The sequence below is a fragment of the Typopeltis vanoorti genome, chromosome 4 (genome assembly GCF_054136105.1).
Source record: "Typopeltis vanoorti isolate ZY-2024b chromosome 4, IOZ_Tvanoo_1.0, whole genome shotgun sequence".
Taxonomy (NCBI): Eukaryota; Metazoa; Arthropoda; class Arachnida; order Uropygi; family Thelyphonidae; genus Typopeltis; species Typopeltis vanoorti.
The window spans coordinates 87,364,523-87,384,754 of record NC_143552.1 but is presented as its reverse complement, the minus strand read 5'-3'; the positions used below and the strand labels follow the sequence as shown (position 1 = coordinate 87,384,754).

Sequence of the window (20,232 nt, the reverse complement as noted above, 5' to 3'; positions counted from 1 at the left end):
TAGAAAAGGACCGTTCCACAGATGCCGGTAATGACAAAAGAATCTGAAGAGTAATTGTAAAGTTTGGATAAACTGTGATAAAGTTGTTTGAATAAATATACTGAATTATCTGATATATATCATTTTTAAAATTAGAAATAAATGGTTGACAGTGTAAAATTTCTTTGCATAAATCGTCAGCATCAATGTCTGAATGATTCTCATGTGTTAATTTTTGTCGTAACTTTTTACAACAAGATGATAAATATTCTTTATTTTGTGAAGTACTTAACAAATACAAAAACTGAAATGAATTCATATGCTCTTTTAATAAAGTAAATCTTTCCTGCAAAGATTATATGTTTGATCTATTATGCAGAGAAAAAAAATTACTTTAAATGAAATTTCAGGATCTACTATATTTTCATGTTCGTAATCAAATTGTGTTGTCTTTTTAAGTTGCCTTTGTGGTCTACTACTACAAAATACAGATTCTGCGTCAAATTTTGCTGCAATTAATTTTTGAGCTTTTTAATTTCTTTGAAAGTTTCATCGAACCTATAATCATTTAAAAATTGATTTAGATCATTCGATGCATCTAAAGCAAGTTGGAAATTCATAGATGAAGACTGCAGTATTTTGCTGACAAAATTCACTATATTTAAAATATCATACCAAATCTTTGGCACCTTTACTATCGTGGTGCCTGTGTGCATCACACACACATTGCACATATTGCCGGCATGCCCCTGATGTCAATCACTGGATTATAGGAAGATTTCAGTTGTTTGCAGATAATATAAAACTTGGGTAGGTTATTAGTAATACTGTTGACATGGCTGTTCAGGAGGATTTGAATTAACTGGAAAGGTAGATAGGAAAATGAAAGGGAATACAAGTTTAATAACCTAAATGCAAGGATTTGAAATTTGAGATCAACAGATGGGATGGCATCTTTGAAGGAAGCAAGGAATCTTGATGTGACAATAGACAGAGTTTTGAAGTTCAGACAACACACTGCAAATGTGATGAGGACAACTTGGAGGATTGCTACAATAGAGAAAGAAGTAGACCAGCAGAGATAAAAGGATGGTAATTCCATTGTATAAATCCTGAACAGATCATATCTGGATTATTGTATTCATCAGGGACGAATATTCCAGGTGTGCGGTGCTCATCCATGAAATATCAGTATCATCCATATTATATTTTTGCATTTATTCCTGTTAAAGATTCCCCAAGTTGTTTGCAGACTTAAAATTGAACACAATATAATGCTTCATTGTCCTCTTCAGGAGGGTAATAAAGCATTAGTACTTCATAAAGAGGGCACTTTTCGAAGGGCAAACATTGCGTCACATTCACATTAATAGCCCAGGTGTGCTTAGAAAATGCACACACTTTTGAGCCCTTTGAAAAGATGTAAAGAGGGCACAGCAGGTCAAATTCTTAGCTTTCTAGTACAGTCATACCCAGAAGTTACACAGTAGGTGGGACCAACAAAAAGTGCGCAAGTCGAATTCGCGTAACGCGGGGTATAATTTTGCATGTAATTTATATATATAAACATACAATTGGGACCGAAGGTTTACAAAAACACGTATATTTTTTAAGAAATATAATCATAGTTTTTCATACATAAAAAAAAAAAAAAAAAAGTTATTTCGATGTCTATGGTTTCATAAAATCTAATTGATTCGTCTGACAGCATAATGTCTTTTTCTTGTCGCGCAAAATTTCTTCATAGCAAGCTAATGATTTTTTTATTCCTTGCCTTGTGGCTACAATTCATTCCTCGTTAGAATCTATGTCCTCCAAAATCTGTAAACCTTTCTTTTATGATTGTTCTTACTGTGGATTCCTGTAGATCAAACTTCTTTGCTAGCTCACAAATTTTCATTCTGCATTCAAAATTCTTAATGATGTTGAGTTTTGCTTCCAAAGTCAATGTTTTTCTTTTCTTGCTAGCTGTAGAAGAATCGAACTTGCTTCTTTTGGATGACATTATTTTTTATGTGATAAAATTTTTATCAAGAACATAACATTAAACAATCACAAGGTTTGTAGACTATAAAAATCATGTATGAATGGAGACCTCACAAAACAGTCAGTGCTTGTTCACAGCACGTGCAACACTGGCAAATGCAGCCTGTGCCGGAAAGATACGACTATTGGTGAGGCGTGAAGTGGGACAGGAATACTGTATTTTTATAATATTGTAATACTGTATTCGGGGTATGACTGTATTTTTAAACCGCTGAGAAGGTGAGCTAACATTTTGAGCTCACCAAGCATCTGTGATTGGTTATTGTGTCAACCAATCCAATTAAACATTGTCACTTGTCATGAGTTGAGCGCTTTGTGTATCTGATGACTGTATTACAAACAGCTGTTACACACGTTTTCTGGAACTGAAAATTTGAAAGTGGATGATAAGAGAAAAAAGCTAATTGTTTTTTCTTTTGCTTGTGGAGTATAGCATCTGTTGATGTTTCAAAGTTTTTTAACAGAATATAGAGACATTTTTATTCTAGTCTTCGGAAACAACAGACAGTAAAAAATATCTATTCCTGAATAAAAATTAATATTCTGTGTATTGTAAGATGTTGCTGATCTACAATAAATACCAGCATATGTGAGATTGATAAGATAGAAGAACCGCTGATACTAAAAAAAAAACTAATGGATGTAGGATTCCCGAAAATGTGGATAATTCCTATAATGATCGGATGTTATGTATACTAAGTCGCTCTATTTCCCAAGCAAACAAAATTTTATTTTGTTTGCTTGGAAAATAGAGCAAAATATACACAAACCAGAGAAATACACATAACATATGCAACAAATTTTACAAGATGATTTGCTGCCCCATCAAACCATATTTATTTCTGATACGCTCTCTCTCCATAAGTTTTTTTTTTTTTTTTTTTTTTTTTTAATTATGCCATTATAAATTCACTTATTCATGTTTAGACTTTATAGGATCATGCTATTCGCTCTACCCAGCAACTTATAGGACACACACATCACAAATTTATTTATTTCGTATTCAAACATGTGGTACAGTAGTAAGTAAGTGATACAACATTACTTACAACAAATTAGGATACATTACAAATGAGAACAGCATAAATTTGGTAGGAGAATTATACAGGAAATAATAATTAAATATGAAAAAAAGGAAACTATACATAACTTATATACAATAAATATTCAGATGTTCCTCCAGTATCTTGCACAATCAACTGCTCTTTCTGTGCAGGATATAAGGTCCTCTTTGGTGCAAGGTGATGGAAGAAAGTGACAAGAAAGAAGGTGTTCCAAGGACTGGGTTGTCCCACAATCACAGTTAACTGGGTCAATGAGGTAGCCCCATTTGATGAGGATATCACAAATGATAATTATTAATAATTCATTTACTATTGATGAAAATGTTTTTACTCACACTTATTCTTTCATGTCTTATAAATGATGGTTCACATATTTTAATCTTTGATTATTTCAAATAAACCAACCAAATATAGCATTCTCCTTCATTGTTGTTTTCTAATAAATCCTAACACAGATTGTTCCCCCACACTATGCAGAAGTATTCAAAGTTATCCTGCAATTAATTGCATTGGACCAATTAAGATCAGCGTTGATGCGCTATTTCTCTCAAAACTTTCATACATGGATAAAAATGCAATAACAAGGTCATGGGGGGGGGGGACACTTATCCGGGATCGATTAAAAAATTCCATAAATTATTTTTTTATTATTATTACCCCAAGACCTCATGGAGTCAAAGACTCATCTAGGAGGTCCTTTTATCATGCACACACAGCTCATCATACCATGCCTTGAACACATTCAAACTCCTTGCAGACACCACAGTCTCAGGTAAGGTATTCCAAACATTCACAACTCTGCATGAAAAAAACACCTGCTACTCACACCTTCTTTATACAGTTTCCAGGGATGACCTCGGGTTCTCCCCTGATCTCCCACTATTTTCTATAGAACTTCTCCAGCATTTGATCCTATAACAATCCCTTACCAATCATATCTCCCCTCTTCCTCCTGTCCACCAGACTCCACAAATTACACCTTCTCAATCAATCTTTCTCATACTTGACATTCCAGAGGTCAGAAACTACCTTAGTCAATCGCCTTTGTATCCTTTCCAACATCTCTTCATCCTTCTGAAAACTAGGTGACCAAATCTGGGCACAATAGTTCATGTGTGGCCTAATCAAAGCCTTATACAACGGAACAAGAATCTCCCTACTTCTACACATCAGTGTCCTCCACATCATTCCTAGAAGCCTTTGTGTTGTCTTCACAATTTTGGCTATGTGTCCCCTAAATTTCAGATCCTTATCCACTATCACCCCCAGATCTCTTATTTCTTCCACCTCCAACAATATATCCTCACCAAGCATAAATTCTGCATCCAATCTTGGTTTTCCAAATTTTAAAACCTTACATTTTGCAACATTGAACTCTCATCTCCATTTCCATGCCCAATCACTCAATTTATTCAAGTCTTCTTGTAAGGCCACAGCATCTTCACTACTCTTCATGGTTCGTCCCAACTTTGCATCATCTGCAAACAACTGAATATCTCCATCCAAATCTTTACCTATATCATTAATATACAAGTTAAACAGTAATGGACCTAAAACAGACCCCTAAGGCACTCCACTAGTGACTTTCCTTTTCCTGGATATTGCTCCCTCATACACAACTTGTTGATACCTATCAGATAGCCAGTCTCCAATCCAATGCACTAATCTAACATCCAACCCCATTTGCTCTAGTTTGACTATCAATTTATCATGAGATACTCTATCAAAAGCCTTTGCAAAATCTAAGTATATTACTGTGTATCCTTCTCCTCTGTCAAAGGAAGCAGTCACTTTATTGTAATAAGTAGATTATAAACACGCCCTCCCTTTAGCAAATCCATACTGTCCATCAAAGATAATATTATTGTTGTCAACCCAACTCTGGATCCTAGTTCCCACGAGCTTCTCCAACAACTTAACCACAACACCTGACACACAGATAGGCCTATAGTTTGATGCTTGAGTTCGATCACCTCCTTTATGAAGTGGCACAATCTTGCCCTCCTTAGGGACTTCACCGAGTGCAAGACTCGTATTAAAAAAATATGTCAAAACAGGTGTCAACTCCCTAGCACATTCCTTCAGAATACGTGGTGATATATTATCAAGTCCCATAGCCTTATTAACATCTAGTTTACTCAACTCCCCATACAACTCTTGCTCACTTAGAGTCAGTCTCTCCTCCCCATCATCTACTGCTCTCAATCTCTCCATGCAGTCACATTCACAAGATTGAAAGACCTTTATGAATTGCTCATTAAGTATCTCAACCACACATTCTGCAACAGCTGTCTTTATACCATTTACTATTATCAATGTCATTCTTCCATAATTATTCTTTCTTTTGCTGGCTACATATCGAAATAACTCCTTAGGATTCTTTTTGGCTTCATTAGCTAACTGATATTCATATCTCTCTTTAGCTACCCTCACCAACCAAGTCACCCTCCTTGCCTGGTCTTTGTCGACTTCATGGAATTGGTTATTTCCACTTCTCTTATGCTGCCTCCACGATGCATTCTTTCTCTGTATCGTATCCCTTTATTCATCAATCTCACACCTGCCTTATTTAACCTTCTCACCCTTGGAATACACTTAGACATTGCATCTACTAGATAGTTTTTGAAAATCCCCCAAGCTGCATTGATCTCTTTTCCAGCTAATTCCTCATTCCATGCTACACCCGCAAGCTGTTTCCTGAGCTCTTCATAATCACCCCCCCTTGCAGTTCCACATATACCCTTTTCTCACAGAGGTCCTCACACTGCTGGCAACCACCCAGGTAATCACCTCATGGTCACTCTTACCAATTGGTGGATGATTTGACACCTCATTTACAATTACATCCGCTGATGAAATGACGAGTTATTCCAGGCTATATTGCCATAATTAAAATCGCCCATAATGATCACCCTTTTTCTTATTTGCTTGACTAATTTGATTATACATTTCATTATCGCTACCATCCACATTACCTGGTCTATAACAATATCCAACCAAGTATTTGATTCCATTCACCTCTATCTCACACCATACTGCCTCAAAACCACTGGCACTACTTATCTCTTGCATCTCTATTTTGTATGGACATAACTCTTTACCTATCATCAATAGCACTCCCCCTCCCTTTTTACCCCTTCTATCCTCACGAAACACATCATACCCATCCATCTTTATTCCTGTTAGGATGACTTCCTCTTCCAACCATGTCTCACTTATTCCGACAATCCGTGGGTGAACAGATGCAATTAATGCAACCATTTCATCTGCCTTGTTTCTTATACTTCTAGAATTTGTATACAAACACAACAGCTCATTTCTGGATCTACAGCTAGTTCCAATCATACCACTCACTCGATGTGATCTCTCCATGCTCGACTGGGGCCATTTCCCTTTCTGCTTATTTTAAAACCCTGTTCAATTCCAACCGTTTCCTCTTGATCCCAGGTCATCCCATTTCTTTCCTGTCTACACATGCTCTCACCTTCTCCACTTTTCTCATGCTGTGTACTCTTGTCCACCCTGAGCCTCCCCGTTTCCCTGCTCCTCTTGCACATCCATTCTCTCATTTTCTATACTTATACCACTCACTTTCTCATTCATAACTACCTCTTCAATCTCTCCTGCTCTTCCACATCACTTCCCGCTTGATCCGATTCATTCTCACTGACTACTCACTTCTCTACCTTCCAGCAGCAGTCTCTCCAAGCGACTCGCACCATAACCACTCATATGCAGTCCATCGCTCCCATACAGTTCACTTTTTCCTTCAAACTCATTCCACACATTAACAAACTGTACTCCCATCTTCTCACACGTTTCAGCCAGCATATCATTCATAATCCTTGCTCTCCACCTCATCTCACCACACTCATACATAGGCAACATGCTGACCACTCTTCCTTTCACAATATTCTCTTTTATCCTTCTAAACAGCCTCCTGACATCCATTCTGACTTGCTCTTTGTCCTCTGTCAAATCATTTGTGTCAATTAAAACCATCAATTCCTTCGCTCACTCGCTCCCATATCCAATGCCTCAATCACTACTCATTTTTCCTCCTGGAAAATATACCTCGTGCATCCTATCATCCAGCACACCTTTGATAATGGAGTCACCATATAATGCCACTCGCTTATCTTTCGTGCCATCATGATTAATTTTAATAGTTTTTACTCGAATTTTCTTTAGAATTATAATTAAAATTGATTGAGATATGTAATCTTACACCCTCAATCCTGGGACGCTTTGTCTTAAAATTTTATTATGGGTTGGCCTGTTTCAGTCCATGGCAGGGTAGCCATAGAACACGTTTTATTGCAGCAATAAAATGTGTTCCTGTTTTTGGTTCATCTTTTTCTGATTTGTGAACAGTGACCGGTTAATTTGCCCTCTGTGTCTAGTGATTCACTGAGGTGAAGTGTGAATTGTAAATTTATAGTGAAACAAATTTGAACAGAAAAATACATTTTTAAAAGGAAAGTGTATGCAATTTAATATTATTTTACTTGTTAGTTTTATGATTTTTTTGCTTTTAAACTGAAATAATTTAATTTAGGATTAATTAATTAGTTGATTTTTTAATAAAATATGCCGGTCAATTTTATTTATATGAAATTGTGCTAAAAACTATTAATTCTGAATACTTTTTTTCCCCAAGAATTAAAGATCATTAAAATCGATGCAAAATGAAAATGATGTATTTATAGTTTACATCGACAAATAATTACATAAAAAAAAGCTAATATTAATATTATTGTAAATCAATAATTATAAAAATTTACTGATATAATTATTTGTCTGAAAGCTTTGCCCCCCCCCCCCGTAAAATTTTCTGCGGACACATGCCCGTGTATACGGTCAAATCGACGTGAAATTTGTGGCACGGGTTGCATAACCCACAGGACAGCACACCCAACCGAAATGGGCACACTATGCCACTGGTATTTATATATGGTCGCCATGCATTGTCTTGAAGAGGATATACAGAGGTGGACCAAAACCAATATTAGGACTATTATAATGTTGGTTATGAGAAGACTGCAGGCATATTAACTGCAGTCTAGTGGACAGAAGATGAAGTGGGATATGATTAAAACATTTAAGCTGTCGAGAGGTATTTAGAGATTTAACACTAGAAAGATTTTTCATATGGTAAAAAAAGGGGTAAGCGAGGATATGGACTATCCTGTAAGCTGCAAAAGCAGTAATTAAACAGATTAAATAGAATATAAGGACAGATTGAGAGAGAGTGTGCAAATTATAGCACCTAGTGGATAGAAGGAAGTGGAGGAGATATGATTGAGACATAAGTTGGTAATTACCAGATTAGTTTGGAGGAGATTTTTCAAAGAACAGATGGAGACAGAGGAAAACGAGAGGCCATCCCTGGAAGCTGTATATGGTGTGTGCGAGGAGTAGATGTTTGCATGGAGAGCGATGGACAATTCGAATGCACTGTCTGAGAGTGTGTGAGTGCAGGGACAATGAATACATTTAAGTCGAGGTATGATAAGCTGTGCACGCGAGAGTGGAACCTCCCACAATGAGTTTCTCAACTCCATTGAGGTCTGCTGTCAATGATGATAGTAATAATACATCACTACCCATAATATTACTTAAACTATAAATAAATTCTTACACGGTAAGAATCAACACACACCTCAGTCTTAAAGTCAAACATGTTCTGACATTTTTTCACTGCAATCTTCTTCCAATTTCCACACTCGTTAAGTATGGTTTAGTTAATATATGAGGCAACATCTCAATAGGCATTTCTATGAATGAATTTACCACACATTATTTGCTTATGAAGCTTCACTAAGCCTTTTTCACGTACAGCTTATCTCAGCCTACTCTGCTCTTCCCTCCTGGCATCTTAGGCTTCTCCATGTACCAAAGTAAGCATACAGACTCTCATGAACACTGATTTACAAAAAAAAAACAAAAAAAACATAAGGCTGTCAATTTTTATGAGTTCTAGTTACTTTTACTTTCTAGTTACATGCAAAGATGTCATAATATATTTTCTACTCATTCTTCCAACCAGCAAGATTTTTAAAAAAAAAAAACTACAAGCCCTTATAGTTTATTATTATATGGAAACCTGTACAGTTTATAGACTCATAGCAGGAGGCTCACTAACTTTTAACTAGGTACTAACTATCATTCACACAATACCTGTCATACTTAACTTTGAACTCAACAGATTCTGACAACCCATTCCACTCATTCACCACTCTCCAAGCAAAAAAAAAAAAAATGAAGTGTTTTATACAATTTTCAGGGATGATTCCTAGTTCTGCACATTACACATACTGAAAAATTCCTTATTATCAATCCTATAAAAGAGTAAAGCTAATAATAATGACAAATTCTTGTTGAATTTCTGCTCAGGTCATAGAGACTGGTTATTACTAACACAATGTTCCAACATAAAAATGTGCACAAATTCACATGGAGAGAAGATGCAAGGAATAAGAAAAGTCTCATTGACTATGTTATTGTTGATAGTGATATTTTCTCTCTGATGCAAAACACTAGAGTGTACTAGAGAGGATTTCAAATTGGAAGTGATCACCGTTTAGTCCTGAGCAGGATAAAATTGAATTTCATATTGAAAAGAAGAACATGTAAGAAAGTTTTAAAGCGAATAAAAGTTGAGCAGCTCACAGATGTGAACTGTAGACTAAAATATACAAACATTATTCAAGAAAAAAATGAAACGGTTTGAGAACAGGAACCAAACCTTGGAGATTCAGTGACAAATCCTGAAGAAAACATCGATTCAGCCAGAGAGGTGTGGTGAGGTTGTCTGCAAATTAGAACTCCATAGTGGACAAAAGAAGTTAAAGTGGCAGTGAAGGAAAAGAAGACCACATATCAAAAGTTCCTGTCAAATAAGTCAGCTTGTGATCTTAGAGAATACAGAGACAAATGTAAGAGGGCTAAACAAGCTGTATAAAACTAGCTAAAAAAAAAGTCATGGGAAGACTTTGGTAAGACCATTGCTCACCCATTTCATTTCTTCTTGATTTACCCTCCTGATTCTAGGTATGTAGTCTGCTATTACTTCCTTCAAAGTACCCCTTGACTATTTCCCATGGAGTTTCTCACACCATACCATTGTTTAAAGAAGCCTCCTGAGTTGATTGTAATCAGTAGCTCTGTAATTCAAATCATTCTTAATTGAAAATTCCACAACTTTAGCCACCTCCCAGGTCAAAACTGCATGATAACTCTCACTAACTGACAAGGTGACCCTGGTTGTACACAAATTCCAAAATGCAGTTACTAGATCCAACACTTCCAATCCAAGAGCACCTGCTATGACATGTAATTGCCCAAGTAATTATTTCTTAAAACCTGCAAAACTTCCATTTCCTTCCAACCATGACCTTTACTACTTCGATTAACAAATCTCATTAGCAAAGTAAATTAGAAGGCGAATTAGAAAATCACTCTGATGACCTTTTACAACACAATTCAAACTATGAAAAAAATACTAGCGTGATATACGAAGTCATCCTACTTACCAAAAATCATATTTGCTAAATATAAACACCTGTAAAGAAAATTGAAGTGGACTGAATTACCGTCGCCAATATTATATACCAGTAACAGTTAAAGAAGGTACTACGAAAACAATTAGGTACAAATACTTCTTTCTATGAATCGACACGTCGCCTAATATTACTTCTCATTTAGTTTCATATTCTTCGAATAGCCTACTACAACTCGCATCCCACTTGCACCAACAGTAAGTTTAAATATCTGTATATCTCGTGGCTTCCCCCCATTGGTCCAAGTATGTGATTAAACCTCCCTTGTATTGAAACCACACTCAGTGTCGTCGCGCTATTACCAAATGGTTTACATTTCTATTTATTATGGTGTATTTTCATATAATTTTTTTTTAGCTTTTTTTAGATTCCCCTAGTGTTGTGTGGAAGCTTAATGTTGAAAGAAGCATTACTAAAAATATTTTGAAAACCAACACTTTGAAAACAATTTTTTACATCCATGATTCATGCTTTGACTTTCAATAAAGAGAATCTTTTAATTTGTGATACGTTCCTTCGTTGTCATCATGCATGACAATAACGACTGAAAAATTAAAGCATTGCAATGCAGGGGGAATTTGCCTACTCCCTATACGGGAACAGAAAGGCGTTAGCTGATAATGATGACGAAGATATATATATATGTGACAATCTGTAATATTAACTCGGAATTGTGATATGTTCATATATATATATATATATATATGAACATATTAGGAGCTAAAATGACCAAGCATATAAAATTGCTTGGTTATCCTAATATATATATATATATATATATATATCATCATCATACGTATCAAGGATTTAGGCCTAGTATGGCCTGTTCCAGCCTTAGAAGTCATCGTTTAAGAGGACGTCCTGGTTTTCTTTTTCCTAATGGCTTGTACTTTAAGGCTTGTTTCGGTAATCTTTCTGTTTTCATTCTTTGAACGTGTTCCATCCATCTATGTTTATATTTTTTAATTTTTTCAATTACTGGTTCTTGGTTTAATTCTTTCATAATATCTTCGTTTCTTTTGTGATCAAATAGGGTATACTTTGCAGTTTTTCTCATAAACTTCATTTCTGCTGTTGTTAATCTTTGTTTGTCTTTTTGTTTTATTGTCCAGATTTCGCTCCCATACATTAAGACCGGTAGGGCTAATGTATTGTATACTTTTAGCCTGGTTTGTTTTTGAACTAGGTTTGGTTTAAATATAGAGTTAATTACTCCTGTTATTTTTAAATATTTTGCAATTTTTATATTTATATCTTTTTCATTTTCATAAGTGATCATACATCCTAGGTAGTTAAATGAATTCACCTGTTCTAAGATCTTGTTATCTAATACTATTTTAGTTCTTGCTGGATCTTGTCCTTTAAAGGCCATAGTTTTTGATTTTTCTGTTGATATTATCATATCATAATCTTTGGATATCTCATTTAGATTTAAAATAGCTTTCTGTAAGTTATCTTCAGAATTTGTGATTTTTATTTGGTCGTCTGCAAAGAGTAGAGTGTTTAAGTTAACTGTAGGTGAAAGTTTAATTCCTTGATGTAAATTTTTACTCCATTTTATTATTATTTCATTTAAGTAGATATTAAAAAGAGTTGCTGAGAGGGGACATCCCTGTCGGACCCCTTGGTTTATCTCTCTTGTATATGATAGTTCATGATTTAATCTTATTTGTATTTGATTATTTTCATATATACTTGTGACAGCTTTTAGGATATTATTTGGTATTTGTCTTTCTTTTAATATGTTAAATAATATGTTTCTTTTAACTTTGTCAAATGCTTTTTCAAAGTCAATAAATGCAATATGTGTTTCTAAATTATATTCTCTTCTTTTCTCTATTATTAATTTTAGGCAGAAGACTGGGTCTATACATGATCGTTCTTTTCTAAATCCATTTTGTACCTCTAGAATAAAGTTTTCGGAATATTTCATTAGTTTCTTATTTAAGATTCTGCTGTATATTTTGTAACATGAATTTAGTATACTGATACCTCTATAGTTTTTAGGGTCATCTCTATTACCTTTCTTAAAGATAGGAATCACAGTTGCTTTTTTCCATTCTATTGGGGGGATACCAGTGGAGTAAATTTTATTTAAAAATAATAAGAGTCTTCCTTTGAATCTTGTTCCTGTGTATTTATATAGTTCTGAACCTAGCTTATCTTCTCCAGGTGATAATAATAATATATATATACTATAATAATAATATATATATATATATTATTATCCTGTGTAGCTCAGTGGATGTGGCGTTTTCAACCACCGCGCTTGGCCGCAAGAAGGAAGACTTTGTTTCGAGTCTAGTCGGCGACTAGAGGAAATTTTTCTAAGCCTTTTTTTGACCGGTTCCCGAGTTAGTCGATCTCTGGCACGGGCAAGCAGGTTTTTCCTCCCGGAAACTCCAGTTTTTCCTCCTGTAAACTCAAGAAAATCGACCGTAGAACCCACATTATTTTTCAGACATTAAATATATTGTGTTAGGGTTAGGGACCACGAGATGGCGGCAAATTTGAGCCGTCTCTCTTCACTGAGTACCGCTTAATTAGTGATAGCCTTGGGCCATCTATCTCTGATTGGTACCAGTGGAGATTGAACTGCCCACTCAGTCTCCAAAAGTTAGATAGGGCTAAATGGCCTCGCCTACTCCCCGTATACGGGGAATAAAAAAGGCGTTAGCTGATATATTATTATTATTATTATTATTTTAACGGTGTCTCCATGGAGTCAAAAGACTCATCGCGGGAGACCCGACATTGACACACTAACCATTATTTACACAATACCTGTCATACCTCTCCTTAAATTCATTCACAGTTGAAGCATTCACAACCACCTCTGGCAAAGCATTCCACCCATTCACAACCCTCCAAGTAAAAAATCTAGTCCTAACACCCTTGTTAACCACACTCTTACACAATCTCCAGGGATGGCCCTTCGTTCTCTCACATCCTGCACTGGTCTTAAGAATATTATCAGTATCAATCCTGTAAAATCCCTTTAACAATTTAAATACCTCTATCATATCTCCTCTCCTACGTCTATCAGCTAGTTTTTGGAGCCCACAGATCATCAATCTATCGTCGTAGGGAATATCCCACAGACCTGCTACAATCTTTGTAACCCGCCTCTGAATCCTCTCCACCACTTCCACATCACCAAGAAATCCTGGCAACCAGATCTGTGCACAATAGTCCAAATGCGGCCTTATTAATGCCTTATAGAGCGGAACAATAACTTCCCTATCCCTGCTTGTTAGTGTTTTCCTCAACAACCATGTAATTTGATGTGATGTTTTGGCAATCTTTGCAATATGCCCCTTTAAACTTAAGTTCTCTGTCCACAATAACTCCCAAGTCTCTTGTCTCATCAACTTCCTGCAGTTCAGTTCCGTTAATATAGTAAACAGCATGCGATGTCATCCTCCCGAAGTGCATCACCTTACACTTAGTCACGTTGAACTGACAGCCATTTACCTCAGTCCATACCGTCAGCCTATTTAAGTCATCCTGTAAAATATCCACATCATTTGAATTGATTATCGCTCTTCCCAATTTTGTATCATCAGCAAACAAGTGGATATTTCTATTCAAGGTATTTCCAATATCATTGATGTACAAATTAAAGGGGACCAAGAACTGAGCCCTGAGGTACACCACTAATCACTTGCCTTTTCCTGGATTCAGCTCCTCCATAAACCACTCTTTGATATCTGTGCACCAGCTATCCTTTAATCCAAATCACCATCTTTGGATCCAAACCCATTTGCTCTAATTTATGTAACAGAGTTCCATGTGGAATCCTGTCAAAAGCCTTTGCAAAGTCAAGCAGTATCACTGAGTAAGGATATCCTTTATCCAACTCCACTGTTACTTTATTATAGAAAGTAAGCAAATTACTTAGGCAAGACCTACCCTTCATAAAACCATGTTGTCCCTTATAAAGTATCATATTTCTGTCCACCTAGTCCTGAATTCTAATTTTAACTAATTTCTCCAAAATCTTAACCACCACTCCAGATATATTGATTGGTCTATAATTTGCAACATCAGTCTTAGAGCCTCCCTTGTGCAATGGAACTATTTTCCCCTCTTTCGACTCTATTGGCACTTCACCAGAACTGAGACCTAAATTAAACATTCTGGTTAGAGGAGTTGCTAATTCTCTTGCACATTCTCGTAACACATGGGCCGATATGCCATCTAACAATGGCAGTGTTAGCATTAAGGTTCTTTAATATATTAAGCACCTCAATTTCATCTATCTGTATACTCTCATCAGCCAATGGCACATCTGACACTGCACTATCACTACGAAGATGGTACACTTTTGCGAAATGATCACTAAGCAGCTCAACTATTTGATTAACTTCAGTAATTTCCTTACCATCAACACTTTTGAAAGTAATCTTTCCATGGATATTCTTCCTTTTACTAGCCACATAGCGAAAGAACTCTTTAGGGTTTCTTTTGGATTCATCAGCTAGCTTCCTCTCATAATTAGCTTTGGCTTTCCTTACCATACAGGTTACTCTCTTTGCCTGTACTTATATTGCTCATTGGAACGCTCATCACTTTTTTCTTTATAGGTCCACCACAACCTTTTCTTTATCTGCAACTCCTGTTTAATAGTATTATTCATCCATTTTACTCCTACTTGATTTCTCCTTCTGACTCTGAGAATACAGTTTGATACAGCTTTCTTCAAATACTCCTTGAGAACTCCTACGCACCATCACCATCTTTCCCCTTGAATTTCTCATGCCATAATACAGCTGAAAGCTGACTTCTCAGCTTGCCATAATCACCAGCCTTGTAATTCCACATACACCCATTCTTAATAGAATATTGAGCACGTCTTTCAATCTCCCAGGTCAAGGACTTCTTTCCAAGAAGTGTATATTATGATTCGCTGTGCGCTGTTTATTAATTTTATATATTTTTATAAAATCAGAAAACTCAGCTCTCAAGACCAACTATGGACTTTTTTTTCGAGCTGCTTTAGATTTATAATAAGTGGGAACGCAGTCTCACGATAGTCAATGAAATTCATCTCCCACATAAAAGACAATAACACACACACACACCCATCTTCACAGCGGAGTTCAAACCTGGAGCCTTAGACGTAAACTCGAAATTAAAGAATTAATACTATTAATGTGACGTCAAACCTCTAAGAACTGATCAAGTGAGGGTTTTTATTTTCATTTTTTTATGTGGATCCCATTCACGAAATTTTTTAAGCTTGTAGTTCATTATTACAGTCAGGGAGCATGAGGATTTTCTTTCTATTTTTATTAATGTTATATTTTTTGTATTTTCATTTATTTTTTACACAGTATGGAAACCCTAATCTAGAGACTAAACATGGAACTTTTTCCAGTTGCTTCAAGTCTATATGTCAAGTCAATAAGCATTGTGGTGGTCTCTCACCGGACGATGATATTCATATACTACTTAAAGACAATCACAAACATTCATGCGCGCAGTGGAATTTGAACCCATGTCCTGTAGGTTGTATAGCTGATCAGTACCCACTCGGTCAACCATGCCGACTCTTTCTTAATCCTCTAATTACACACAACGACATCAACCCCACTAGTATTTTTTGTCTGTCAATTGCTTATGTTCCCTGGCTGTTTGTTGTAATCGTGATTAAAACCCGAGTTCCTCCCTGAGCGAAAAACCCTCCTACTTCCGTATGAGATCGGTGAACTCACCTTTAGTTGTAAAAGCCCACACGAAAATTCACTTTGTCACTACGAAAATCGAACTTAGGTTCTTTCCAATCGAAGGATGCAATGTACTGTTTTATAATACTTGTTTTATAGGCTGGCTAAAAGTGGCGTGAAATAGCTGAAATCGAGAAGAGTTGGTTTGGGTAAGATGTACCTTGTGGAGACTTGCTATGTGCTAGTTAATGCACTCTAGTATGTTCAGGGATAATTTTTTTTAAAGAATTACAATTAATGGAGGCATGAATCATGAAGTTTGGTATTATCTATTCGCCGGCCTCTTTGACCGAGTGGATAGCGTATCCGCTCTTCAACCACGAGGTTTCGGGTTCGAATCCCGCCGTGGGCATGGATATTTGTGATTGTCTTCGGAAATACCAGTGGTGGTCGGCGGTAGATGGCATTGGTGTAGTTGCGTCATTTGGTGATAGAATGTGGAGACGGAGTTGTAGAGCATGTGTCCTCCCTCGATGAGTCCTTGGAATCCCTGGAGGCGTCAAATAATAATAAAAATAATATCTCAGCGAAACCTTTTTATAAAATTCCTCATATTACCTCTGAAGCAAACAAACAAACAAAATGTTTTTATATTCCCTGCTGACAGAGGGAGCGTATATCAGTTTTACACCATCATTAACAGTGCTATGTTTATACACGTGTTTAGTCGATTTGTTATGTTTAAAGTTTTTGACAGTTGAAGTTTATTTTATTTTATTTTTTGTCACGTATTTTATATTACTGAGGATAAGTTTTCTTGACAGAGTTTATATATCATAATGAAACTGGTGAGATTTTACAGAATTTTTTTAAAATATTGTTTTATTTTTATGTATTTATTTTGTATAGCATATTATTTTTTGTTCAATGAGTATTTCGTCATTGTATTTTCATATTGGGAGTTAGGAGTAGTGTGAAATAACAATATCAGAGAGGTCAGAAGACTGACAGTTTAAGGATGGAAAGTGTTTAGAATATTAACTAATCTTGTTGTCAGTAAGATTTAATGGGATATTACTACGTATATTGTGGTAATGTGTGAGAGCTGTTATTTCCATTGATTTGATTGTTTAACAGAAAATAGTCTCAGAAGAGTATTCATTGACAATCCAATTCATTGGTGTCCAACTATAGGTCAGTTTGTGTATCAGGTGTAGTGGGGAAGATATTAGAAAGACTAGTTAGAAACAGAATACAGACCTGGATAGATGAGAATGGAAATTTCAAGAGAGCAGAAGGGATTTGTTAAGGGAAAGTCTTGCTTTAATAACTTGGTTACGTTTTATAATAGGTTGATTTCATTTTTATGGTGCAAAGACATCAAAGGTCATACTGCACCAGGACACAGCTCACAGCAGTACATATGGTAATTTTAGTAGGACAATCACAAACATTCATGCTTTTGGCAGGATTTAAACCTGCAGCCTCTTGGCTGGAGAGCAGATATGCTGACCACTTGGCCCACACACTAGCTTTATAATAGGGTAACTAGTGTACTAGCAGAGGCAAATGTTTATACAGTGGTTATTGTGGACTTTGCTAAAGCATTTGATAGAGTATCACATGATAAACTGCTGTTGAAATTGAGAGGAATGGGAATAGATGATGAGTTGCAGAGATAGTTGATAGAAGCCAACAAGTTGTGTATGTGGTGCAGTGTTGCGAAAAAAAGGGAGGTAACAAAAGATTTAACACAGGATTCTGTTCTGGATTCTCTTGTTTAATTTATATATCAATGATATAATTAAAGATGTGGGAGGAGATATTTAGAGGCTTACTCATGATGCTAAATTAAAAAGAGCAATGTCAGGAAGTTCCGATGTGATATTGCAAAAGGATTTGAGTAGGTTGATGTTTTGTGCTGAAGATTTCATTTTAATGTTGCTATGTAAAATTATGCACTTTGAGATTAGATGGGATCAAGCATATCATAATGAAGGAACTTTATAGGTGGAGGAAGCAGCAGATATGAGAACATTGGTGGATAGGAATGAAGTTCAGGGGGAATGGACACAAAAGTTGAATGGATTGTCCTGAAAATTGCTACCATGATGTGAAGAACCTTGACTAATACAGATAAGGAAGTGGCAATTCCACTGTATAAGGCACTAATCATGCCTAATTTGAATTTCTATTCACTGATCTGGTTACCTGGCTATATCGATGATGTAGAGAGTCAGCAATGGGAGAATGAGAGGTCATAACTAGAAACTGTATTAAGACCATGTAAGAAAGGAAGTGAAATGGAGATTTTTAGCATAGCTGGTAGTGAATGAATGAGATGCTTTGCTGGAGTGGATGGTGTGTGTGTGTGCTCCAAATGCTCGAATGTCTTCAAAACAGGGTAATAGTTATTGTGGTATGTGAGTGTTTGACCTCCTGCAACAAATCTTTGGACTCTGTGTAAGCTTGAAAGTAATACTACTATTAATTTTTGTGGCTATTTTGCTTATTTTTGTTTAGGAGTACCTTTTATGAAGTCATTGGCTTTTTACTCAATTTTTAGGGCATTACTGATGTTTTAAAGATATGTCAGAAACAAAAGCCATAAAATGTGACAAAAACTCAATAAACGCTCGCTGTCCCTTTATAATCTCTGAGAGTTGGAAGCTCCGAAACATAAAAATTAGGTCACGACTCCGACCAATGACCAATAGAAAACAATACAGATACACCCAAGACAAAAACACCAAGCAACATGACATAGCCCCCACCTTTCCCACGAGTCTGAAGACAACACACACAACGGCTCCCCCCCCCCCAATCATATTTCATCATATTATATCCTCCTTTCCCTAAAAATTTCTATCTTCCACCTTCTTCCCGAAGAATTCACAGCCCATCCAGGTTTTTTAAATTTCATATATCTTGTGTCTTACCCACAATTCTCTCACATCTCTCTATCTCCACATTTCCACCTTCCCCTTCCTTTCAGTCATACTTCAGTGATATCACCAAATTCCACTCAATAAGAAGACAACCAGGAACATCCTACAAAGGTATGCCCAAAATTATTGCTTCCTTGTATTCTTCATATATCTATATCTTTAAAACATCAGTAATGCTGTAAAAATTGAGTAAAAAGCCAAAACATCATAAAAAGGGTACTCCTAAACAAAAATACACAAAATAGCCATAAAAATTAATATTTATTTAGAAGGGTAACTTGGAAAATTTTCCAGAAATAATATCTGCAATACCTATTTTAGCAACCACTTTTAATAAACACCAGAACCATTTATCTCAACTTCTTCTCAATGTACTGCTTTATTTCTATTTAATATCTGTCAGTGAACTGTAGTGTATCTCAATCCAGAGATTTATCCTTCCTTTAGAGAGCAGTATTCCTCTTTTAATATATATGCAGTGGCTGTCCTTTTTTTTTTAAAGAAGTAAGGAGCACTTCCCTGATACAATCTCAGTTATGTATTTGACATCACCATCTGCACCAAGATCCTTTGCACGTGTGTGCGCGCGCACACACACACACACACACACACATACAAACAGCTAGAGATCATTTAACAGGTATTATAATATCTGTTCAGTGTGATGTTTGTCATGTTGGTTGCCAAAACATCCAAAATAAGGAAGGTTTATATATATATATATATATATATATATACACACACATACATACACACTAGGGAGGCTCTTCCCCCCCCCCCCGGCGCCTATGGCATCCAACATCCCCGAGTTTCCATGAGAAAAAATCCGCTTGCCCGTGCCAGAGATCGACTAACTCAGGAACCGCAGGGATAGAAAAATTTCCTCTAGTCACCGACTAGACTCGCAATTAAGTCTTTCTTCGTGCAGCCAAGCACCGTGGTGTGCAAACGCCACATCCACTGA

The 20,232-nt window shown here is 36.1% G+C and overlaps 2 protein-coding genes across 4 annotated transcripts in view; one reads left to right on the top strand and one right to left on the bottom strand.

Moving 5' to 3' along the window:
• The window catches only part of CaBP1 (Protein disulfide-isomerase A6 homolog CaBP1), a 208,798-nt gene extending 197,873 nt beyond the window's left edge, over window positions 1-10,925 (bottom strand). The window contains exon 1 of one of the 2 annotated variants that reach the window (XM_090391328.1): window positions 10,625-10,925. In XM_090391328.1, the coding sequence (XP_090247454.1) occupies window positions 10,625-10,634 (10 nt within the window). In that variant the 5' untranslated portion in view covers window positions 10,635-10,925. The remainder of the gene's footprint in view (window positions 1-10,624) is intronic. The other variant, XM_090391330.1, reaches the window with a different exon arrangement.
• Window positions 10,926-16,834: 5,909 nt separating this feature from the next.
• IntS9 (integrator complex subunit 9) overlaps window positions 16,835-20,232 on the top strand; it is a 405,017-nt gene continuing 401,619 nt past the window's right edge. Inside the window, exon 1 of one of the 2 annotated variants that reach the window (XM_090391326.1) lies at window positions 16,835-17,168. In XM_090391326.1, the coding sequence (XP_090247452.1) occupies window positions 17,160-17,168 (9 nt within the window). In that variant the 5' untranslated portion in view covers window positions 16,835-17,159. Of the gene's footprint in view, window positions 17,169-17,465; window positions 17,515-20,232 lie in introns of those variants that run through there. The other variant, XM_090391327.1, reaches the window with a different exon arrangement.